Source organism: Alligator mississippiensis, chromosome 2 (assembly GCF_030867095.1).
Source record: "Alligator mississippiensis isolate rAllMis1 chromosome 2, rAllMis1, whole genome shotgun sequence".
NCBI classification, from domain to species: Eukaryota; Metazoa; Chordata; order Crocodylia; family Alligatoridae; genus Alligator; species Alligator mississippiensis.
Window position 1 is genome coordinate 142,845,579 of NC_081825.1, and position 25,391 is coordinate 142,870,969.

General features: G+C 46.5%; 1 protein-coding gene across 6 annotated transcripts in view; it reads left to right on the plus strand.

Moving 5' to 3' along the window:
* FRAS1 (Fraser extracellular matrix complex subunit 1) overlaps positions 1–25,391 on the plus strand; it is a 365,258-nt gene that overhangs the window by 132,622 nt on the left and 207,245 nt on the right. For all 6 annotated transcript variants that reach the window (XM_059722220.1, XM_019498159.2, XM_019498154.2 and 3 more), the window contains exon 3: positions 13,972–14,079. In XM_059722220.1, the coding sequence (XP_059578203.1) occupies positions 13,972–14,079 (108 nt within the window). The remainder of the gene's footprint in view (positions 1–13,971; positions 14,080–25,391) is intronic.

A 25,391-nucleotide genomic window follows, 5' to 3' on the forward strand; every position in this document is an offset into this window, starting at 1 on the left:
AGGTGGGTAGGACTCCTGGGCTCTGTTCACCCTGTTTTGGTGTATGAGGTTGGATGAGTTTAGTTTTTATGTGGGAGTTTACTCCTGTGGGAAACTTGGTGTTGCTTGTTAAGTCTCATGGCATTTGGTTCTTTTTTAGTGTCCTGACTTCTGAAGTGATATGGATATAAAATAATCTCTGCTTTCCTTAAGAAAGCAAAAATTTGGAAAAATATCTAGCCTGCACAATTGTGGATAAAAGCCTGAAAAAAGGAACCATGTATGCTCTTCAGGCTCAGAAACCTAGAGCTGACAAAGCCAAAAGCTGGTATTAAAATACAATAGTAGCTATCTCCTACACAGTTTTTAACTAGTGTTTGTAAACTGTTTTGAGGTCTTTAGATAGACAGGGCAGTAAAAGTGCAAAATATTGTCATTATTGGTAAGAGGGGTGCTGATGATGGTTGTCAGTTGTAGTGTTTATTATAAAGTATTTATTCAGTGGGGAAAAAGTATCATTCCAATAGATGGTCCTTCTGTGGCCTTTGTGTCATATCTGTTAAGGATATGTTTTCAGTACATCTCTTGTATTCTACACAGCATTGATTTCTCACGACAGTTGGATCAAAAGAGTTGTTTGTGTTGCCAGATTAATAAAACTTGACAGAAGAGACGTCCTCTTATCATGGCAGGTATTTTGTAGCTCCATGCTCCACTCGTGTTTCAGTAATCTGCCTGCCTGGAAAAGAGCCTAGACTCTTAAATGATTTTTTTCATGCACTTAGGTTTTGCTGTTATTTTAGGAAATTCACAGTGCTCCTCTTATCTAAGCTGCCTGAAAGGAGGAAGAACATAAAGACATGAGGAAAAATGCTGAGGAATCTGATTTTCACAACCAGGCCATATTACCTAAGTGGCAGGGGAAAGAGAATTTTTCTCCTTCATCCAGTTCTTCCCTTGGTTGACATTATATAACCAGGTTTTTCATTTTACCATGCAGTAATAATACACCAATAAATTATTAGGGGTGCACTGATAGAGATTTTTTGGGCCAATACCGATAGCCAATTTTTAAGGAGGCATATTGGCCAATACCAATCTGATTTCAGATATGCAGCCCAGCAGCTTAAAGAGCAGTGTCCAGCTGGTAAATCTGTTGTGGTGGAAGGGGAGGGGGAAGGGAATGGGGGGTGCAAATCAAGTCCCCTGTGGTGAGGGAGGGAGTGGGGCTGTGGCTTATCCAGGGGGACATGGGGGGGTAGCTCCTGCTGCTAGGCGTACCCTAGGAGTGCACAGCGGGGTGTGCCCCTGGATCTGCGCACAGGGCAGGACGGGCTGCTGCTGTGGGCTGGGTCCAGGGGCTGCACTGGGCTCTTCCCAGTGGAGGCTGGGATGGGCTGCACTTGGGGCAGGCAGCAGCAGCTCTCCCCCACTCCCCATAACCCCTCCCAGTCAGCCACTGCTGGGAAGAGCCCAGCGCAGCCCCTGGACTCAGCCTGCAGCGGCAGCCCATCCCGCCCCATGCGCAGATCAGGGGCACATCCCCGCCGTGCCATCCTGGGGTATGCATAGCAGGAGCTGCCCCTGCTCCCCATGCCCCCCAGATAAGCTGCAGCTCCATCCCACACCTTTTCTTGGTTGGGGCACCTGCCCGAGCCCCACTCCCTCCGCAGGGGACTTGATCTGTGCCCCCACACCCATTCCCTTCCCCCTCCCCTTCCACCACAACAGACTTACCAGCCAGACACTGCTCTTTAAGATGCCAGGCTGTTTATCAGAAATTGGATTGGTATTGGGCTGATGTGCCTCCGTAAAAATCGGTTATCTGTATCGGCCCAAAAAATCTCTATCAGTGCACCCCTAATAATTTATTGGTGTGTTGTTACTTCATGGTAAAACGAAAAACTTGGTTATGTAATGTCAACCAAGGGAAGAACTGGATGAAGAAAAAAAATTTTCTTTCCCCTGCCATTTAGGTAATATGGCCTGGTTGTGAAAACCAGTGTGTAAGAGCTATGCTTTTCTAATACAGTGCTACTGTAAAAATGAAAAATAAGAGTAAATATATGTTAATCTGAATTGAATCTATACTATTAAACACGGGCAATTGGTGCCTCTTGAGTCTGGGGGGACAGCAGATTGCTGATGGAGGGTGGTCCCCTGGTGGCTGATTGCCGATGGGGGGGAGGAGGGGGCTCCCGAGTGGCCAATTGCTGAGCAAGCAGCGAAACCAGAAGTGCGCTTCCGCTGGCACTTCCAGTTTTGTGACTGGCACTTCCAGGGGGTGCACAGCTAATCTCAGTGGGTGCATGTGCACTGGCATGCACCCCCTGCATGTCACCAATGCAATTAAAAACATTCTGATCTGTTGTAGTCCTTCTGAGTTCTTTGCAACAGTAGAAGTGCTTTATGATTTTTTCCTGTAGTCAGAAAAGCAAGTAAAAACTAATAATTGCCATTTTCCAAGGGGTGCTGTGAGCCTATTGAAGGGTGTCCTATGCCTAATGAGGGGTGCTTTGAATCTAAAATGGTTGAAAACCACTTCCTTAAATAAATGAGTATAGATTTGGAACTAGATTCTATACCATCTACTGGGCACATCCAGAGCCAGCCTTAGGAGAAGTAGCGCCCTGCATGAATTTGTATTTTGGCACTCCCTCCTCACACCTCAGTGGTGCTGCTGCAGGCAGAGGCGGGTGGACAGGAGTGCAGGTCTAAAGCAGTTGCCACCCTGCCCACACTTCTTGGCTTTGCTTCTCCTGAGCAGTGGCCTCAGGGACACCAGCTTTCAAGCTGCAGGCAGATGGTGCCACCCGTGCCCCTGCTGCCTGTTGGAGTGGGCTGTGCCCAGGAGACTGCTGTGGTGGGGCAGGGACATGTCCTGCCACCACCTGAGCCAGGTGTAGGGCTGGGGTTTGGGCTGCCCAGGCAGGGAGCAGAATGAGAGCTCTGGAAGACCAGATAGGAGCATGGTGCTTACCTGCTCCATGCTTCTGAGGGAATGAGGCAAACTGGGCTGGGTGCATGGAGCGCAGTGGAGTGGAGCCAACAGGGCTAAGTACAGACAGTCAAAAAGCCCGAGGCTGAATCAGTTCAGTCTTTGCAGGTTAGTCTAAGCTGCAGAGATTAAGCTGAGAAACAACTGGACACACATTTACTTTTGATTCAGGAAATGCAGCCATATACCTGCAGTGGCTCAGACCAGAAGCCAGTGTGGGGGTGGGGTGCTAGAGCACGGCTCTCTGGCACGCAGCCAGCGTGGGCCATGTATTTGCTTCCTCTTTGTGCTGCTGCAGAGGTCTCTGAAATTTGCAGTCGAGAATCAAAGCAGCAGGACACTGCAGGATTGATCATCACTTCCTCTTCCTGCTTCCAGGTGCCTTTGGGATTTGTAGTCTACAGTTGCAGCCAGCACTAACTTTCAGTAAGTTTAGCAGGGCAAGGCAGCTCTGTACTTGGGGGAAGGGGGGGTTTAACACCCCTCCCTGGCCCTGGACCCTAGTTGAGTTTTGCCAGGGGGCAGTCCCTGATTTATGTGTACTGAACTTCTGTTCTGTTTCAGGTTTAAACCAGTTTCTGATGACTTAAGCTGGTTTATATGTAACTTCTGTTTCTAGCCCATGTGTGAAAGGAAAGTTTGTGCGAGGGAGGAGCAAAAAGTTAGGAGTCAATGAGTAGGCAGTAAGTCCACTTGATGACTAATAGTTGGAACAGAATGTGGCCCATAACTGTATTCTGATTAGTAAAAAACAAATTTAAAAAGTGCTAGCATTACTGTAAAGGCCTTATTTATTTGCAAATCAATCAATAAGCCATAATAGTTACCAACCAATGAGAATTAAACTTCTGAGAAAAATAAAAAGTAAAAATGCAAAAGGAGTTTAAGATTGTTGCTATAAATCAAGATTTACTCCTTGTTCATTTAAATTGTGGTTAACATTGTGATAGAAATCACTAATTTAAACCATCCAGCCTGCTCAGGTAGAAGGATTTGCTTATATAAAATCCATTTGATGGCTTTGCAAATAGCTACCTGTGTCCCTATGTGAAACAAATAGGGTAAAATTTATAAAAGTGCTTAAGTGAGTTTTAGAAGAGTTTATCTACTAGAAAGCCTATAGCTCCTAAATGCCTGGGTCCCTTTCAAAAGGGGGTGTAAGTTCCTAAGTCATGTGGGCACTCTTGAAAAGACCCTGCTATTTTTGAGAAATCTGGATGATCGGTCAAAGGTATGATACTTAAAAATAAACTCTAAGAAATGAAACAGGAAAACAACAGCTTGATGAGTCATATTCTGTAATACTGTATTGTTTATTTAATCCATTTTACTACTTAATTTCACAGCTTTTTGGTGGGAGGGAGAAAATGAGTCCATTTTCTACAGTAAGAGTTTAGGATTGGAGATGCTGAAATTTGAGATTGGATATCACCACCGTCCCCAGGCATTCAGCTGTGAGGGGAACGGGAGGATTTTTAGCTCTTTTCTCCCCTCTATGTACTGTTTGTATAGGGTCTCATTATGATTCTGCTGATGTCAATTGAAATTTTGACATTGATTTTGAAGAGATCAAGACATGCCTGTCTTGACATGCATACAAGTATGCCATAATAAACCCTAGTAAGGTTATTTTAATAGTATGTGGATGACACTAAAATAGTGTGCAGTGGGTAAACTTATGAGCAGGTTTATTTTGTGAAAGCACATTGGTTTTGAAAATATTCTTGGCATTGGCAACACTACTTTAGTACTGTTGGTAAAATAAATAAATAAATAAAGCCTATACCTGATTTGCACTAGGAATCATTTATGCTTCTCAGAATTATTTTAATCTCTTTAGTGTTCCATTAATGTATATCTCTGCAAACTTCATACAACTCTCTCAACTTTCCTAAGATTTTGGTTTATTCTGCCAGTTGCCTCATATTGTCAACTAATTGGAGTGGAAATGGTAAATGAAAGCAGTATTATTAAGCTGCCAAGTCTCCTCACTTGGCAGTTAGTGGGCGATGCTGGTAATTGTACCAGAAGTGTAATTGCTCTGAGTTTTGCCTGTGATTTCAACAAAGCATCCTAGTAGTCTGCCACTGAGACATCTGATACCTGCTTTTCTTTAGTACTTTCTGGCGGAGTGCTACATTTGAAGTAAATCCAATCCTGCATTCTTGTGTTATTTGAGAATACAACTACTTTGTATACTGCTCAGTGCTGTCGTGGGTAACTTGGACTAAACGCTTTGTCAATATGTTGTTCCCAGCAGAACTGGCAGCTAATTTCCCCACAGTTTGGAATGGTGTGGTATCCACGTTCCCTAAAGTGAAGATACTATGGTCATGTGCCAGTCCTGGCTTGGAGCCAGAGTGGTCTCTGCTGTGAAAACTGATTAAATCTTTTAGCTTATTTTACCGACTTCTCAAGGGCAGGTATTTATGAATAGCCAATAAAGCGAATGAAGTTTCACACAAGACAGCAAGCTTCTCAAGTTCCAATCTTGGGCTAGTATTAATATGGGCCCAACCAGGCCTTCCCCCATACTCTTTTTCCTACATAATAATTCTAGAGATGCCACCAAGCAGATGTCCTACTTTACAAGTCTGGCATATCATAGTACAAGATCCCGCATCCAGTGACATTTTATGGATTGGCTGGATAGTTCCATAATGCCCTTTGAAACAGAAGAAAAGACAGGCAGCTATTTCATGTTTCACATCTCCACAGCCAGGCAGCATCAGAATGAGGACAAGTTGTTGGCCAGTGTAATAATATCTTACCTCAAATTGTATCTGATCAGAATATGGGTGTTTTGTGTATTTAAGAAAAGAAAAGCTAGCAGAAGCACATTGCATCCATGAAATACTATGATAGCCATTGAAAACAGTCATGTTGAAGAGAATTAGCTGTTTTGTGGTCAAGTTAACATGGTGGCTGGCTATGGTGATTTCAAGGTCTTGACAGCTTGGAAACACTATTGTTTCTCACTTGTAGCATTTATGAACCCCCTTTCTTTCATTCTTCACTTCATGAGGACAGATCCTAAGTTTTCCCCCTTAGTTTGGAACATGCCTATTAAGTATCCATTTGCTTCCTTCTGCTGAAAACGTAGACTTTTCTAACATGTTCTTCTTACCAGTGCCTTTCGGACCCTGCTGCATCATAGGTGTGCTCCCATATTTTGTCTTTTTGTTTTGCTCCAGTTGCTTGTCAGCCTGACAGGCCTGAGAATGTCTTCTGCTTGGTGGTCCTCGTTTGGCTGTCCAAACCACTAGCGAGAATCCCTGCAACTTTGCAGAGTCAATGGAGCTACGGCCCATGTCACAAACCCCACAAAAATTTGAAGTGTTCATGGGATATCATACATATCTTCTTGAGTTTCTTTTACTGATATGGAATGTGTGGTCTCAACAGATAAACAGTGTTAAGCTTCATTCAGCTGATTGTCCTTATGTTTATACTAGCCAATTGCTTGTCAAGAATGATGGGGGGGAGGAGTGGGAGGGGATGGAGCCCCATGTCTTGCCCTCCACCCCACCACAGTGGTGGAAGAAGCCAGGCCGCCATGGCAGAGGGGGAATGGCAGGCCCAGGCTGATCCACCAGCAGTGGGGGGATGGGAGAAGTGGGCTCGGGGCTGATGTAGGGGAGGGAGGTGGAGGAGGAGTGGGCCCAGGCCCGAGTGGGGGGAGGAGGCCTACTCCTCCCATCCCCCCACAGCTGCTGTGTTGGGCCAGGCCAGGCCTGCTGCTCCCCCTCACCGCCACAGTGGACCAGGTTCTCTCCCAGCTTGGGCTCGCTCCTCCTCCCCTTCCCTCTCCCATATCGGACCCGGGCCCACTTCTCCCCTCCCCCACCACCCCCGCCGTGGTGCACCCACTCCTCCCCCACCGCTGCCACATCAGCCCGTGTCAACCCTGCAGGGAGGGAGGGGTGGGCCGAGGCCAGCGCTGGTGGCCTTGCCCCCCCATGGTGTCCCAACTGCCACCACCATTGTCACCTCCAAGGAGCAGGGGGTGGGGGGGGGTCCCAGGTTGGGCAATAGCTGCAACTTCAATCTCCTCACCCTGGGGGTTTTGTGTACCCCTGAAGCTGGGAGATTGCCACAGCAGCAATCGCCCTGCCCCAGGGGTTTTGTGCACCCCAGAGCCTGGGAGATTGCAGCCGTACCCTGCGGCTCCCGGGAAAGGTGCACTCCTGTGGCTGTGGCTGGGAGGCTACAGCTGCTACACGTGCAAGCTAAAGCTTGATAGCAACCAGCTCTAAAGTTAGTGCACTTTTTTAAAGTCAAACTTTATAGCTGGTTGGAGCTTTTTATGATGTAATAGATACTTTGCACATGTAACTGGTCTCAAGGTAATTACACAATTAACCAGTTAATTGCACGATACCTTTATGGGTAGAGGGAGCCTATAAATCCCTTTTTTCTTTAGAGCTACAAATAATTAATTAATAATAATGGAAATATTTGGCACTGGAAGAACACATTGTTTCATACAGATTTCTGTGTACAGCATCTCATTAATTATTCTTCTAATTATATAAGCATTGGTGGGAAAACTCCTTGAAAGTGATGCTGGTGAAAGTACAGTTTTAATAGGATGGGAATTCAACACAACATTTTGTCTGATTTTTTCACTGTTGTACAGGTACTTGGATTAATATCCACTGGAGATTTTCAACTGTTACTTTGTCTGCTGTAAGGTGCCATTTTGTTTCATTAAGAAAAAAATATTTGCAGCTTTAACAGTTCTTTATAAGTACTGCTACAATACTAATAAACCTTCACAGCACTCAAGTGATGTAGGCAGATAAGTGGTGTTATACTCATTTCACAGATACTTAAAGAGATGCAAGGGGTATAATGAGAAAAAAAACACCCATTTCTGAAAGGCTCAGAGGTCACTTTCAGGCTTTGGGAAATTGTATCCAAGGTGGCTTGACCAAGGTCTCTTTGTGAATTACTGGCTAAGATGAAAATAGCTTCTGCACATTCCTGGCTTCTGGTGCAGTGTAGTGATCTCTACAGCATGTTATACCTGAAAAAAGAATCACATTGAACATGCTAAAGGAAGTAGCAATGAGGGCTAGCGAGCAGTATTCTGCAGCTCATCAATGTTCTACCAACATGAAAAACTATGTGGAAAAACAAACCCTTTTTCACAGAAGTAGCTAGTGAGCTGTATATGTGGTGGTGGAATGATTAGGACTTAGTAAAGCCAACAAAATTAATTGTCAGAGAAGGATGTACCAGATTCCCCCATGTAGCTTGGTTTTTTGTTGGCAGTAAAGATTGTGTATTACTTCTTCTGTGACTTTAAGGTACTTATGGGACCTGGGTATTACCTTGTTTGGTATTTGTACCATAGTCAAGAAAAAAAATGTGCCTATATATTATCATTAGAGCTGTCAATTAAACACAGTTAACCCTCATGATTAATGCCTTAATTTTTTTAATGCACGTTAATCGCTGCTGGTGTTGGAGGAAAAGTGGCTCCTTTCCCCTTGCTGGTGCCAGGCCACACACACAGATAACCCACAGACACACACACTCTGCCTGCCAGTGCTGGGGGAAGCTGTCTGGGTGCCAGGGGTGTGGCAGGGTAGGGTGAGATGCCTGCCTCTCGGGGGCTGGGCAGCTCCAGGAAATGCTGCTTCAGGGAACAGGGGGCTGCAGGTCAGGAGTGAGGGGCACCAGCAGGGCTGGGGGGGCTGCAGGTCAAGAGTTTTAACCCTAGGTTTGACCCTTTTCAGTATTATTGTTTAACTGTGTGATTAAAATTGCTGTTAATCACAACTATTTTTTAAAAAATTTTTAATACAGCGATTAATTGCGATTTAAAAAAAAAATTCAACAGCTCTCATTATTATCAAATTCATTTCCCTCATTGTTTTTCTCTATCTGCTGGTAGAATAGTAGCATTACTTTTAGGCTGTGGTCGAAATTTTCAAACTTGGGTGCCTTAAGTTATGTCTCTAAATCTATAGTTAGGTACTTTTATCCAAAACACTAAAATCTGTGAAAGCTATGGGTGGTGAGCACCTCTAAAAAATCAGACCATATTGATACAGGTGACTAGCTATTGATTCTGAAGTCTAGTTTGAGGTGCCTAGGTCTGCTATTTTAGCCAAAGTTATTTTTCAGGGGTCTATTTAGAAAACCAGGTTTCAAAATAGCATGTGCAATGTTGTGCCTGCCAGTACACACATGCAAATCATTCTGCAGGTACAGATAAATGAAGGAGCAAAGTAAGAGTCTAGGTTGAGACCTGTTTAGAAACCTTAGCATGAAATCTGTTTTTAGGAGAAGCATACCAGGCAAACAGATAGGAGCCAGCCCAGCATCCTGTGGTTGGCCCACAGAGGGATCGTTGAAAACGGTATTTAAAAAAAGCTGTACAGAGAGCTGTGCTCAATTGGACACTGAGCTGTTACCACATAAACCTCATTGCAGGATTGGAGTCCTATGCATAGGGCTGCTGAATGTAATCAGTTTCCAGGCACACGTAAAGACCCACCTGCATCCTCCTCACTGCTGGGTTGCAGACGCTTGCTAAATGTTCCATCTCAGAGCATGTTCCTTGCTTCCAAAAGGCAGGTAGCGGAGAGAATAAGGTAATTCAGGGGAGGCTCATAAGTATATTTCTCCTTTTGTGCACTTACACCCAGAAGTGATTCAAATGTGTGAAATGACCAGCCCTAAATCTTCTCCCTTCCCAGAGCTGCATATCCAACACTTACATTGTGGTGTATGTCTGTCTTGGCAACATCAGGCATCACTGCAACATGCTCAATAGCAGTTAAAAATCTACCTAAGTGCCTTTCAGTTCCTGTGTTGCTCTGTTCTCCTTGGATTGATTTCCTTTCCTGTCTCAGACCTCTCCCCCATCAACTGGAATGAGCAAGTGAATGAACAAATCAATAGATAAATCCAAGTATTTCAGCAAACAAACAAACTGTTACTTTTTCCAGGGGAAAGATATCTGGGGTCCTGGGTACCATTGTGGTGCCAGGCATCTTAGTAATGTGTGATATAGTAAAGCTAAAATAGAGCAGAAATGAATTAACTATAGTGCAAGTATGAGGGAGAGCCTGACACCCATATCACTTGCTCTCAATTGATTCTGTAACTATACAGTAAATTACCCAGTAAAGACAGTTTCCAGGCTGCTTGCTACCTGCTGCTTTGTTACCACAGTGCCATGTATTGAGACCAGTTATATCATCAAAGGAAAAAATGACTGCCTTCTTTGATATAATTTTTTCCAGGGACATTGGGGCTATAAATTTATGCCAATCTGTTGCTGTCTTGGGCATTAATAGTCATTGGCTTTATCCAAGTGTCCACCTATGGCATTGAATTGCCTTGTGTTCTCAGGAGCCTGGGCGTTCTTTTGTTAACATGCTATCCTGGCCCCATACAAAGGGGAAGGGTAGATGCAAAAGTCATACTGTTTCAAATTGGTAAACTCAAGGCTTTAGGAGCAGCATGGCTGGTAGCAGCTCAGATTGTTTCTGAGTTTGTCCCCCTCTGCAGTCTAGCTTCTTCCCTCACAGAGAGTTATTTTGCAATGGGATACTAGTACAGAACACAGTTAATATGCTGCCCCACAATGGAGCTGATTTCAAGGGAAAAAGGAAAATAAATATGTTCTTAATTAAACTATTGCTCTGTGTAGCATTCTCTTCTGTTGGTCCTGAGTCCAGCTGTCCATTAAGTTAGCTTGATGCCTAGTTATTGGTAGTAGCATGGTGGGAAATCAGGAGCTAAATTGTGGCTCAGACTGTCTAGGGGCATAACAGGGATTAAACCCTAGCAGTTGGGCCTATGGTGTAATGGTGCTACATAACTGCAATTTTCGATTGTAGAATATGTTATAAGAGGGTAGGAAAAGCTTTGGCCCATATGCCAGTTGGCACAGCTGATTCACTGTGGTGGGGGATGTAATTTAGTATTGGTATTGGGCAGTAGCAAGCTGCCATACCCCAGGAATAAGGGAATGGCTATGAGGGAATCATGCCTTTAAGAAGTGATTCTAAACTGGATGTATTGAGATCCTTTCAAGCATCTTGCTGGGTGCCACACACTGTTAATGCGGTTAGGTGTGCTAACACGAGATTAACCTAGGGATTTCAGATAGGAATCCACAGTTTGAAAAGCATTCTGACCTGTTGTGGCCTTTCTCCAGTCTTTGTAACAGAAGAATTTGATCTAATATTTTTCCTTACTCAAACTAAGAGTTGGCATTTTCTGAGGGGTGCCTTGAGCCTAACAAGGGGTGCCTCAAATCCATGAGTGACTGGTGCCTCCTGAATCTGGGGGGACACCCGCAGAAGCCTCCGATAGTGGTGGCCCTGTGAGGGGGGGCACTAGCCCCATCGGGGGGGCACGTGCACCCTTATGCATCCCCTACCAGTCGCCTATGCTCAAATCTAAAAAAGGTTGAGAGCCACTGCTCTAAGGCCATCGTGCTCCCCTATACACCGGACAAGCAGCAAGGTAAAACCTAACTCCATGCAATCAAATGACGGAGCACTTTGAATTTTAACATAGAGAGATTGAGAAGGCCGAAAGCGGGTTGTGGAACAGAGGTAATGTTTGTTCTGCCAAAATGCTTTCTGGCTGGAAGATGGAGAAAGAGAGAGAAGGGAAGTGGAGGAGAGTATGCAGTAATGCCCTATATCCCTCATACTCATAAGCCTCAGGGCTTGTCTGGGAACGAACTCTTTGTTGCTCTCATTCATACTGGATCAGTAGGTTCTGAACACTTAGCACATCAGATTTTAAAGAGCTCAGCGCCCAGCAGCTCCCACTTAACTCAATAACTGCTCCCTTTTACGTATTTAAATGGCCCAGTGAGACAGTTAATGCTTTCCAGTGTTCAGAATAGCTTGGCCAACTAGGCCCAAACTAGCAAATGAGGCGTCACAGTTACACCCTTTTGTATGCACTGAGTACCTTATAGTCTGTGAGTGCTTCAGATTCATTGAAGTCACAGAGTGGGTGCCAGAACTTGAATGTATTTCAACTCCACTTAGAATGAGATTTAACTTTGCTTTTCCAGAGATGTTCCTTCTGCAGCCTGTGCAGCAATAAAGGCAGCTTGGTGTGTACGCATTAGTTGGCTCATAAAAAGCAATTATCAGATGAGGAAGTCATTGCCTTTTCTGCCTTCTTTATTTAGAATTAACCAAGTTTTAAAAAATAAGCAGTAATTAAATATGAATTGAACATAAACCCACAGCAATTATATTAATCACCCTCCCCCTCTGCTGCTTTCCACATGCCTATGAAGCTACTCATTTTAAATAAAATGACCAGAAAAGGAACATTGGTTGCCATGGCTGGATTGTCAGCTGTGGAGGAATTCAGTTCAGATAAGAAAAGTGAACTCTGAGACAAAGATGTACCATGGATCCTGTGTTTTGACCAGTAAGCCTCTCTACAACACATTGCCAACCCCACTTGGGCTAAATTAATCTCCCTAAAATCAATGGGGCTACATAGGTAAACTGAGCAAAAGTTAGCTTTGGGACTGTCATTCTAAGCTTGCTTCAGAACCATATAGAGTACAGACTCCTCTTCTGGTTTCTCTCCTATTGAACACACAGTGCGTTTCTTGTTTATACTTTGTCTCTTTACATCATTGGAGCAGCATAAGAGAGCAATAAAGTGAATGTGTATTACGCCTACACTTGCTTTATGCCTTCTGCAGTCTGCCCTTAGGGTTATTTAAATGATCTCTAAAATAGAAAGCATATAAGCTGTCTCAGTGAGTTTCTGGCCCAAACCTTTGCAGTAACACAAGCTGTACTTGCCTGCACACAGAATCTGCTTCCTCACAAAAATGCCATCTTCACATATGAGGCCAGATTTTGTTAGAATTGGAAAAGGGGGTTGACACAATATTGGCTTCATGGAAACATAAGGGACTGACCAATTTTGAAGTTACTTGAAATTAAACCAGGGCAAAACCTACATAGGATCAGAATTGAGCCCTAAGTGTGCTAAATTATGCCTATGACTTTAGACTCTCACTTGTGCCTCCTCCATGGACACCTTAAATTACTCCTCTGGAGCGGACTGAGTTTTCTGGATGTCCTTTTTATCCCTTCCATGCAGGATTTAGGGCCTGCTTTTCAGAGCTGTTGAGCAATCACAGCTGCCTTTGGAGTCAGTGAATGCTGCAGATGCTCATCAATTCTGAAAAGCAGGGCCTTGATGACTTGACCTCTTGGCTTTACCTCAGGAAAGCTGTGGAAACTGTATGTGGCATGGATGACAGTACTGGTATAAACCTCAAACTGTAGCTAGTGATAATAGCAAGTCAGAGCAAATATGTAGTTTGCAAACAATCAGTGATGGTTGAAGGGTTTGAATGCTCAAGGCTGCTTTGAAACTATCCAGGTGTGTCTACGTTGCAGCTACTGCTGTGACTGCAGCTTGTGTAGACATCCCCAAGCCAGCTTTAAACAATCCAGCTCTCGCATCTCAAACATGTAGTTATGTAGTCACAGCATCAGTTCAGCTCAGGCTAGCTGCTGCAGTATTCACCCAGCTGCCCCGGGGGGCATAGAGGATTTACAGTCTGCCCTGAACTATGCACTGCTTTGGCTGGATGCTGGAGGTACCCAAATCAGCAGTGACTGTAGTGGAGATGTACTCTCTGCCTAAATTTGTTTACAGAGGGCAAGAAGTTTCAGAGAGAGATCTGTAATTACTTTGGGGCTGTTGAAGCTTATGCACAATCAGTTGTCTTGCTGCTGGAATTGCTTGCATTTCTGAGCATGCCCTCATCTTTTCATTGAGAGTTCAAGATCATAAAAATGCCAATTTTATTACTGTCGAGGGCACTGATTAGTATTCAGAGGACAGCATCTTTTGTGGAGTTTGCCTTTCTACTCCATGCTTGTTTAATTCATTTGAATGGATTCTCATTACATAACTTTGCACACATCTTACTCTTTATACTAGTTTAATTCAAGGCTTATTGTTGTTTGCAGAACAACACAATTTGGAAGCCAGATTCTTGCCAAGACTGCAGTTGCCATAGTAATATTGTCACCTGTGAACCTGCTGTCTGCGGACACCCTTGGTGCGACTTTCAGAAGGTAAGGAGTTATCCATGTGCTAGCTGGATCACTGCAAGGGAAAGGGAAGCACTTGGGTCCTATGTTCCTTGCCTATTTTTAGTCTTGACCCTCTGGATAAGCAAGGGATTTGTGGAAGTGTTGTTTTGGAACATACACAATTTGCAATTGGTTGGAATGAGCATTCAGACGGGGCTTGGGCTAGATAGCCACTATGTAGAACTCCCCTTGTCTTCAGTGGGACTCAAGTCTGGGGAGGTAGTATACGGTCAGACCATTTGGGAGCTAAACATGTGACCACAGAGGGCTGTCTGTACCACCAAACTGCACCCCAACAGGACTGTTACCTACAGGACCCCAGGAATCCAATTTCCAGAGGGAAGTGTATGAAGTGAAAAGTTGGTGGAAGATGCTGGCCCATCAAAGAGATGCCTAATTTGTACTGATGTAAGCAGCTATGTCAGGGGTGGGCAATTATTTCAGGCAGAGAGCTGCTTACCGAATTTTGGCAATCTGTTAAGGGCCACATTCGTAGCCCCACCCCTTGACAGGTGCCCCACCCCCTGGTCGCCATCTTGGGACCGGATGTCCCACCTCCTTAACCTCTGACCTTTGCCACCAGAAGTCCCTCCCCTTGCCCCTGGAAGTACTCCTTTGGGGAAGAGGGTTTGCCATCTTAGGGGGAAAACCCCCCCAAATTATATACTAAAAATCAAACACCCATAATAATATATTTTAATTTAAAAAATATATTTTTGATCTGATTTGTGTGCGTTTGTCTTGTATACGTAGAAGTGATTTAATAGATTTCATAGACATTGGGGGCTGGAAGGGACCTCAAGAGATCACCGGTTCCCTTCCCCCCCCCTGCCATAGGCAGAAAGTCAGCTGGGATCAAGTGACCCCAGCAAGAAATAAATCCAGCTGTTTTTTGAAGGAGTCCAGAGTAGGTGCTTGCACCACCTCTGCGGGGAGTTTGTTCCAGACCCTGGCCACATGAACCACAAAGAACTTTTTTCTTATATCCAGTCTAAATCGGCCTTCCTGGAGTTTATGGCCGTTAGACCTTGTTATCCCTTGGGGAGCTCTGGTGAACAGATGTTCTCCCAGGTCCTGATGTACCCCTCTTATGAACTTGTAAGCTGCCACCAAGTCCCCCCTGAGCCTTCTCTTCTCCAGACTGAAGAGTCCCAAGTCCCGCAGCCTCTCCTCATATGGCCTTCCCTCCAGGCCGTGGATCATACAAGTGGCTCTCCTCTGGACTCTCTCAAGCTTCTCCGCATCTTTCCTGAAGTGGGGGGCCCAATACTGGACTAAGTACTCCAGCTGCGGTCTCACCAGGGCCGAGTAAAGTGGGAGAATGACTTCCTTGGTTTTGCTTGAGATGTATCAGTGGATGCACACCAGAGTTTGGTTAGCTTTGCCAGCCACAGCATCATATTGGTATTCATCTTGTGGTCAATCAAGACCCCTAAGTCCCTTTTGGTCGTGGTGCTAGTGAGCATAGCACTGCCAAGCCTTCCTACTGAGGTGCAGCACCTTTGTTCTTCTCTCCATTGAAGGCCATCTGGTTTTGGTCGGCCTACCTTGACAGTGTGTCCAGGTTGGCCTGTCTTCCCAGCCTATCCTATAGTGTGATGACCCACCCCCATAATCTGGTATCATCCACAAACTTGGCAAGTTCACATCTGACTCCCGAATCTAGATCATTGATGAAAACGTTAAAGAATACTGGCCTGAGTACCAAGCCCTGACGGACTCCACTGGTAACCCTGCACCACATTGATTTGCTCCCTTCAACTAGTACTCTTTGGGTCTGACCTCATAGCCAGTTGCTTAGCCATCAGACCATATGATGATCAAGGCCACAGTTCCCCAGCTTAACTATGAGGACATCATGGGGAACTAGGTGAAAGGCCTTCTTGAAGTCCAGAAAAATTACGTCCACATCATCTCCCTTGTCCAGGGCATATGTTACCTGGTCACAGAAGGAGGTGAGGTTGGGCAGGCAAGATGTGCCAGTCACAAAGTCATGTTTGCGGACATTCAGAAGCTTGCCTTCCATTAGTCTGGCGTTGATGGATCCCTTGACAATTTTCTCCAGGATTTTTCCAGGGACAGACATCAGACTGCTTGGTCTATAGTTCCCCAGGTCATCCCTCCTCCCTTTCTTGTAGATAGGGACTACGTTGGCTCCTTTCCAGTCATCCAGGACCTCGCCTGAATGCCACAATTTTTCAAATATCCCTGGCATGGGGGATGGATGCAGTGATGTCTGCCAGCTCTTTCAAGACCCTTGGGTGCATTCCGTCTGGGCCTTTGCATCATCACTTTTATGCAAGTGATTGCATAAAAGCTCAAAATGCAGTTTTACTTGTATATTGTGTGGGGTGTGCATGGGTGTCAGGCGGTATAGGGTGGGTGTGGGGTTTATGGGGAGTTCTGGGTGGGTATGGGGGTTTGTGGGGATGTGTGTGTGTGTGAGTATGGTATTGTGTTTATGGGAGCCACGGGGTGTAGAGTGGCCGGTGGGTGGGCAGGAAAGTGGGGAAAGCGGTGGCAGGAGAGGTGGGGAGTGGAAGTGAGCAGGTGTGCAGGAGCACAGGGTCTGTGGGCCCAGAGTGGGACGGTAGGAGCATGGAGTGTGGGCTGGCAGGGGTCTATGGCAGGGGTTCCCAACCTTTTTGTAGTGCAGACCTGCAAATGGTATAATTTATGGATATAAATTTAATTTACATGTTTAAATTTAATTTTTATGGGGAGGTGGGGTTGCGAGGATTGGATGGGGTTGGGGCACTGGGGGACCTGACAGGGGAGGGGGGGTTGCACAGGCAGTGGCCCAGGTGGACCCAATTGGGGCTGCCCAGGAAGAGGGGCTCTGCTGCCTTTCCTAGGAACAAGCAGAAGAGCCACCTCCCCATCCTCCACCTTGGGCATTTCCCTGCCCGCATCCCCCTGCTCCCAGCCGTGGGTAGGGGTGGAAGGTCCTGGCCAGCCTGGCGCAGGCCCCAGTGCACAGGCCACACCTTACTGGGCTCAGCCATGGCAGTGGGAACTGGACTGCTGCCTCCCTCACAGGGCTGCTCCACCGCCCACACCTAACTACTGGCGGCGGAAGCCACAACTCCCATCCAGCTGCCGCGTGCCCGTTCGCACCCCGCACTTGCCTGTCTGGGCTGAGCAGCAGTGGCGGTGGGGAACAAGAGATGAAACAAGTGCTGCTCCTGCCTCTGGCGCTCCCTGCAGCAGCTGCCCAGCGCCTATGGGGGGCTGTTATGCCTCTCCTCGCATCCTCACCTCCCATGGGGCAGTGGTGGCAACAGAGAATGGGCACAAGCAGCCCCGCGTGGGCTCCAAGCAGATGCCACAGGGAGCACTGGCAGTTGGAGGGAAGGAGTTACTTTTCCCCTGAGCTCAGCTACAGTTTGTTCCATGCTGCTGCTGCCAGCCTGGGTCCTGCGCTGGCTCTGGGCTCACCCATCAGGCTGAGCAGCAGAAGCAGCAGGGCACGAACTGCTGCTGGGGCAGATGAAAGTGCCCCCCCTCCTCGCTGCCGCTGGTTTGCCCACACTATGCTAGGCTCTGCTGCAGCTCCTTTGCTCCCAGCTGTGTGCTGCCCAGCACAGCTGCTGCACAAGGCCACTGCTGCCACGCTGGGCAGCACAGAGCTGTCAGCAAAGGAGCTGCAGCGGAGCCTAGCATGGAGCAGGCTCTGGCAGACTGTCCAGCAGCAGCGGAGAGGGTAGGGGGGAAGTTTTTCCCCCCGCGCTCAGCTGCAGTTTGTTTGTCACTGCTCCTGCCAGCCTGGGCCCCGTGGCAGCTCCAGGCTTGCCTGATGGGCTGAGTGGCAGCAGTGATGAGGCATGAACTGCTGCTGGGGTGGGGGAAAAGTGGCTGCTCCCCCTTCCGCTGCTGGCACTCCCTGTGTCAGCTGCTTGGAGCCCATGTGGTGCTGCCTGTGCCCTTTCTGTTGCCAGCCCATGGGTGGTGGGGACCTGCAGAGAGGCAGGACAGCCTTGCGTGGGCTCTGGGCAGCTGCTGCAGGGAGCGCTGGCAGTGGGAGAGGGAGGAGCCATTTTTCCCCTGCACTGAGCAGCAGCTTGTTTCCCGCCACCGCTGCTTCTTAGCCTGGAGGGGCAACTGCGGGGTGTGCAGGGTCAGAGCTGCTCACGGTCATCCCTGCCTGTGCCACAGGGCTGGGACAGGCAGAGCTAGGAACGAGCAGGCATGCGGCCGCAGGGCAGGAGCATGGGACCCACACTGGTGCCCCGGGGCCAGCACCAGCAGGGCCCAGAGGTGGCGGCAGGAGCACAGGGCCCCAGCTGGGTGGAGCTCTATGGAGCTGGGCCAGCTCCCCTCTCTCCCTGCTGGCACAGTTCAGCCTGGCTCCATAGACCTCTGCCAGCCTGTGCCCCGTGTTCCTGCTGCCCCACCCTGGGCCTCGCCAGTGCTGGCCCTGGGACACCAGTGTGGGCCCTGCACTCATGCATGCCCACTTGCTTCTACTTTCCCCAGCCCTACCACCATTTTCCCCACCTTCCTGCCTGACCCCCCCACCCCCTTCTTACCTGAATTTCCCGCTCTGGGCAGGGAGGTGTGAACAGCCCCATGGTCCCAGGCCAGAAGCCCCTGCTACTGGGGCTCGGGGGCTGGGCCGGGCAGGCCCTGCTATTGCAGGAACCTGCCAGGGCTTCCCTTGGGTCCTACTGCCCCTGGCAGCTGTAATCTTTGACAGACAGCTGGGGCAGATAAATATTAATTTTCTAAATTTTTTAGGGGCCCCATGAGCTGGATTGAATGGCCTGGCAGGCCGGATGCGGCTTGCAGACCGTATTTTGCCCACCCCTGAACTATGCAAAGTGCTGGGCAGGTGGTGGATAGAGACCTCTGGGGTGCCTGTAGATGTGCTGGGGGGATGCTCTGACATGCTGTACTTACAGTACGTTGGAGCAGACTCGATTAATCAAGTCTGTTGGAGCATGCTAATTAGCATGCCCCAGCCAGCCTCTGTATCTCGCATATCAGCGTCCGCACACTTCAAAATGGTGGCGCAAGCGCTTTAACTTAAGCTTGTTGAACGAGCTTTAGTTAAAGCATCCCTGCCACCATTTTGAAGTGCAGGATACTGAATACACGAGATGCTGCTGGTGCTTTAATTTAGAGTGGCTATTAGTGGTTGGGCTATTAGAATGTGGCTTGGGCACAGCAGCGAATCACCTTTACTCCAGTGATTCTTAACTAAGGTGCTGTAGCACCCTGGGGTGCCATGAGATTCTTTTAGGGGTGCTGTGCAATACTAGCACTGTTAGATGTGCAAACACTTGCACATGATTCGCAGGATAAACCCAGAGGTTTCAAATAGGACTCTCTAGTGTCAAAAACATTCTGACCTGTTACGATCTTTCTGAGTTATTTGAATGGAAGAATTGCTCTATTATTGGGTTGGTGGTGATTGTTGGATTTTTGTTGTCTTTTATCTGTCCTTCTGTGAACTTTCTTTAATGGTTGTACCAAACTGGGTGCTAATTGGGTATGCTGTACTGGAGCCCATCTTGCAAGGCTAGGGTTACTTGAATAAAATGCCAATATAAAGTTAACACAGCTTTAAGAAGTCCTTGCTAGCATTTCTGGTAACAGCATAGTTTATTAACAGTGAGAGTTTTTTGATGCCCGATTTTTTTCTCTTTGTCAATAATAATGGGAGATTAACGGGAGATCAATGTTAATGGGAGGATGGAAATGTCATGTTAGGGAAGAGAGAGATAAAAAATCCACAGTACTGTTGAACAAAATAAAGAATGGGATAGAGCACACCCATATATTGACAAGAATGAGAGAGTATTTAATGAAATTGAAAAGCAGCAAATTTAAACCGGATAGAAAGAAATAAGTTCAGGCAATACATAATTAGCCTGTGGAACATTTAATTACCACAAAGTGTCACTGAGATCAAGACCGAAGTAAAGTTTATAGAAGAAATGGAGATTTATATGGATAGTGAGAGCATTCAGGCTCACATCTGTCAGAATTTAAGGAAAAACCACATGGTGGCTCAGGGAAGGAAGGACAAGCAATCTCTCTCTGTATGTGGTTCATTCCTTACCTAGAAGAAATTCTACCTTTCTCTGATGAGAGAGCTGGCATGGGTTACTGTGGAAGGGAGTTCTGGCCTCTCTCTCCTGATCTTGCTTCCAGCACTATGGCTTAAATAGAGGCAATATCTTCATCAGGTAGCTCCCCATGCTGTGTGAGTCTGTGCTGTGTCTAGAACTGCATGAATAATTTTCTGGTGGTTGTTCACTGGCAGTCTGTCTCCCTGCTTTTCATTAAAAATGATTTAAAAAGCCCATATTAAACTGAAAAAAACAACAAAATTATTTAGTGTTGAGCATAATGTGGATTTGGGTTTGGGCTTTTTAAAAAATAAAATAAAATGGAAGGGCATTTAAAAACAAGATGTCATTTTAAATTGTTCAATTGGGAAATTTTATTCAGAAAACATTGAAGTGAAATGTTTGGAATTTTTCAGGCTTGTTTTACGCTGAATTTTCTTCTCTATGCAAACAATGCAGAGAAACATTAGTACAAACATTTTGCTGTTGCAGATTCCTCACGATTTCAATAAACAGAAATTTCACAGGGCAAAAATATTGGCCAGGCCTAATCCCAACCAGTATTTATAAGCCTGGCAGTGCTGTTTCTGAAGGGTGTGTATAGAGCATTTATTCTTGGAAATGCTCTTGTGGTAATTTTCTAGCAGGTGACCTTGGGGTGCAGCCTTATGGCGGTCCCCTCTCCTCTGCTTTTTCACATTCTTCACTGCTGCCTTTTAGCTTTCTGTTCTTTTCTTTCTTTGTTTTTTTCTGGCTCTTGGGTTTGTACATAGAAAAAGTATCTTGATTGGTTTCTTGTTCTGAGTTTTATCATAAGAACATAAGAATTGCTATTTACTGGGGCAGATCATTGGTCTATCTTGCCCATTATCCTGTTACACAGCAGCAGAGAGTGGATGCTGAATGGGAGAGCGAATCGAGTATGACTAGGGACTTTTCCAATGTTCCTCTCTAACTTGCAGCCTCAGTCATTTAAACTCTAAGAAGTTATGATTCAGAGGATGGAACCCAAACTGCTATGCTCAATACCTACTGGTACATCCCTTGGAGACCCTGCTGTTTACTTATTTCCATCCTGAAAACTGACCTTTTATATTTACTCTTTGCTTTCTTTGAGCCAACTTCTAAACCAGCATGTGGACATTCTCTGTAATCCCATGACTACCTAATTTAGTTAAAACCTTCTGATGGGGGATCTTATTAGAGACTTTTTGGAAGTGCAGATATACTATGTCAGCTAGGTCGCCCTGATCTACCTACCTGTTGACACTCTCAACAAACTCTGGTAAGTTGGCAAGGCACAGTTTCCCTTTGTCAAAGCAAAGTTGATTTCTCCTCAGCAAGTCATGTTCATCCATGAGGCTGAACAATTCTTTTAATTGATTACTGTTTCTACCAGTTTTCCAGGAGCAAAAGTTCCCTGCATTCTCTTTAGAGCCTTTTTAAAATATGGGAGTTACATTGACAACCCTCCAGTCCTCTGGTACCAACGCTGTTTTAGTGATAGGTTGCATGCTAGTTAGGAGTTCAGCAATTTCTGATCTGAACTCCTTCAAGACCCTAGGGTGAATGCCATCGGGTCCTGGTGATTTCCTGCTGATTAATGTATCAGTTTCCCCTACAAACCTATCCCTCAGTTTGGGTCAGCTCCACTGACTCATCCCTGGAGAGAAGTGGGCACGGTGACAGAACATTGCTAGCATCTTCCACAGTGAACACAGATGCAAAAAATGTATTTTGTTTTTCAGCACTGGCCCTGTCATCCTTTAGTGCCCCTTTTATACCCTGATCATCCAAAGGTCCAGCAGGTCTTTGGCTTCTAATGTACTCAAAAAATGTTTATTGTTACCTTTTGTGTCTCTAGCAAACTCCTTCTGAAAGTTTCTTTTAGCTTGTCTTATTTCAGTTTTACATTTGCCTTGCCAGTCTTTATTCTCTTTATATTTTCCTCGTTAGAATTTGACTTCCACTTTTTGAAAGAAGTCTTTTTCTTGCTTATTGCCTCTGAAACTCTACCATTAAACCATGCTGGCTTTCTTTTGGCCCACTTTCCATTTTTTGTATTTGTAGTGTGCATTTGCTTTGTGCCTCCACTATGGTATTCTTAAGCAGTTTCCATGCTGTGTGCAAGTTCCTCACCTTTTAGGGGCCCCTTTTAACCTCAGTCTAAATAGATTCCTCATTTTGGTGTCATCTCCCTTTTTAAAGTTAAAGGCTACTGTGGTCAATTTTCTTGTCTCACCTTCTATGTCAGGGGTAGGCAATGTTTTTTGGCTGGAGTGCCAAAAAACACCACAGTGCCTACCTTGGAAGGTGCCGGAGTGCCGGCATGGCAGAAAAACAAAATGTGGGCAAGGGGTACATGGCAGGATGCCCTGCTTGTGCCCCTTGCCCCCCACCCAAGGCCCCTTACCCCCAGCCTGCTGCCCCTTGCCCCCCACCCAAAGCCCTGGCCCTTCAGCCCGGGCTCTGTGACTGCCAGCAGCTACCCCGGCTCTGGGTAGCTGCTGGAGCCCGGGCTGCTCCCAGCAGGGCTTGTAGCGTCCCAGCTGCCTGCTGGGAGCAGCCCGGGATCCCAGCTGGCAGCCGCTCCCCAGAGCCGGGGCCAGCTGCAGCCAGGAGGCTCCAAACAGCTGCGCCGGGCTCTGGCATCAGCTCCACACCAGCGCATGCAGGTGTGCCTTGGAGCAGGCAGTGGGGGAGGGGCCTGAGGCAGCGCAGTCCCGGTTTCTCCCCCATTCTTGGCATGGGGGTGATGAACCTGGTGCAGCTGTTTGGAGCCAGCCCGGGCTCTGGGCAGCTGCAACAAGCAGCGGGCAGAGTGCAAACAGCTGCACCGGGCTCATCACCTCTGTGCTGGGAGCAGGGGAGAGACTGGGGCTGCGTTGCCTCAGGCTCCTCCCCCACCACCTGCTCCGGCGCGCGGGTGCACCTGCTGTTGCGGAGCTGATGCCGGAGCCCAGAGCCTGGCACAGCTGTTTGGATCCTCCCGGCTGCAGCCAGCCCCAGCTCTGGGTAGCTGCTGCCAGCCAAGAGCCCAGACTACTCCCAGCAGGCAGCTGGGATGCTACAAGCCCTGCTGGGAGCAGCCCGGGCTCTGTCCCTGGCAGCAGCTACCGGGAGCTGGGGCTGTCCACCGCGTGCCAAGCAAAATGGCGTTGCATGCCACACTTGGCATGCATGCCAGGGGTTGCCAACCCCTGTTCTATGTGGATGTTGAACCCAATTGCATTGTAGTCACTGTTGCCAAGGGGCTCAGGAACACTTACCCTTTGCACCAAATCCTGGGCGCTACTTAGGACTAGGTCAAGAACAGCTTTTCCTCTTGTAGGTTCCAGGACTAACTGTTCCAGGAAGCAGTCTTTTATAACATCAAGAAATTTGGTCTCTGCATCCCAGCCTGATGTTAAATTGACCCAGTCTACTTGTGGATAATTGAAGTTCCCTATTATTACTGTGTTCTCTGCTGTTGCAGCCTCTCTCAATTCCTTTAACATTTCTAGCTGAATACTGCTGTCCTGGGTTAAAGGTCGATAGTATAGCCCTAGGCATACTTTTTTTCTATTGCAACCTGGGATTTCTATCTGCAGAGATTCTATGGTACCTCTCTTATCAGTTGAAAAATCTATCCTATTTGATTTGATGCAGTCTTTGATGTAGAGTGCCACTCCCCCACCAGTACAACCTACTGTATCATTCGTGTATAATTTGTATCCTGGTAGTCCAGCATCCCATTGTTTTTCTTCACTCCACCATGTTTCAGAGATATCCATTATGTCAATATCATTATTTACTGCTAAGCGTTCAAGTTCCCCTACCTTTGATCTTAAGCTTCTAGCATTAGTATAAAAGTGTGTGTATTTTTATTGTTGCCTGATTCGTTACTTCATTGTGACCTTTTACTCATTGAAGGTTGCTGGTGCTTGTCTTCACCCTGTTTCTTACCCCTATTCTTTACAGTTTCACTGCTATAGGGTGTGTCAATCTGAACTGCGTGCTGTTCTGCAACTATTGGCTCTCTCTTTTTTTTTTTAGTTTAGAAGTTGTTTTAATGTTTTAAATGTTTTTAATGTTACTTTTTTAATGTTACGTGCCAGCAGTTGTGGTACCATTTTGGCTCAGGTGTGTAACACAACATGTGGAGGTCATCTCTTCTGTATAGGCTCTTCTTGTTCCAAAAGGTCCCCCAGTTCCTAATAAACCTAAACCCTTCCTCCCATCATCTCAGCCAGACTTTGAGACTGGAACTCTGCCTGTCTACCTGGCCCTATGTGTGACATTGGAAGCATTTCAGAGAATGCTACCATACAGGCCCTGGACTTCAATTTTCTACCTAGCAGCATAAATTTAGCTTCCAGGACCTCCTCGCTACCCTTCCCCACATTGTTGGTACCCACATAGATTGTGACCACTGACTCCAACCTAGCCCTACCTAGCAGCCTAAGCAGCCTATCTACACATCCCATGAGGTCCGCTAACTTTGCACCTGCCAGACAAGTCACCATGTGGTCCTCCTGGATGTCACAAACCCACCTATCTATATGCTTAATAATCAAATTGCTCACTACCACCACTATGTCTCCTATTCTATGGGAAGGATATTCCCTTGTAGGAATATCCTTGGTGCAAGAGGACGTTATAACATCAGCTGGAAGGTGGGTCCTATCTAAGGGATAATTTCCCTCTTCCCAGCTTGATGCCCTTCAACCCCAAGGCTCTCCTCAGCACCATGGGAGCTGCTACAGTGGAGGTGGGACTATTCTAAAATGATCCTGAAAGCCTCATGTATGAACCTCTCTGCCTCCTGTAGCTGCTCCAGTTCTGCCGCCTGAACCTGAGAGAATGTATGTGTTTTCTCAGAGCCAGGAATTCCTTGTATCAGGTACACACATATGAAATCCGCCCCTGGGGCAGGTAATCATACATGCCGCACTTGGTGCAATGAACTGGGTAGCCCCCACCCTGCTCTTGGACATATGCCTACATATTTTTAAAAAGTGTTAAAACTGAGTTTCCTCATTAAGAAGGTCTTGATTTATGGGTTCCCTTAGACTAGGAACTTTGAACTTACAGAATGACCTTCTATTTAGCCTTAGTCTGCCCTAATTGCAGCTAATAATTAAAAAAGGGACTTAAGTATTGATCTAACTGCTGAATTCCAGCAATTTCTGCTAAATAACTAGGTTAGGTACTTTGAATTAAAGAACTTACCTACTTACC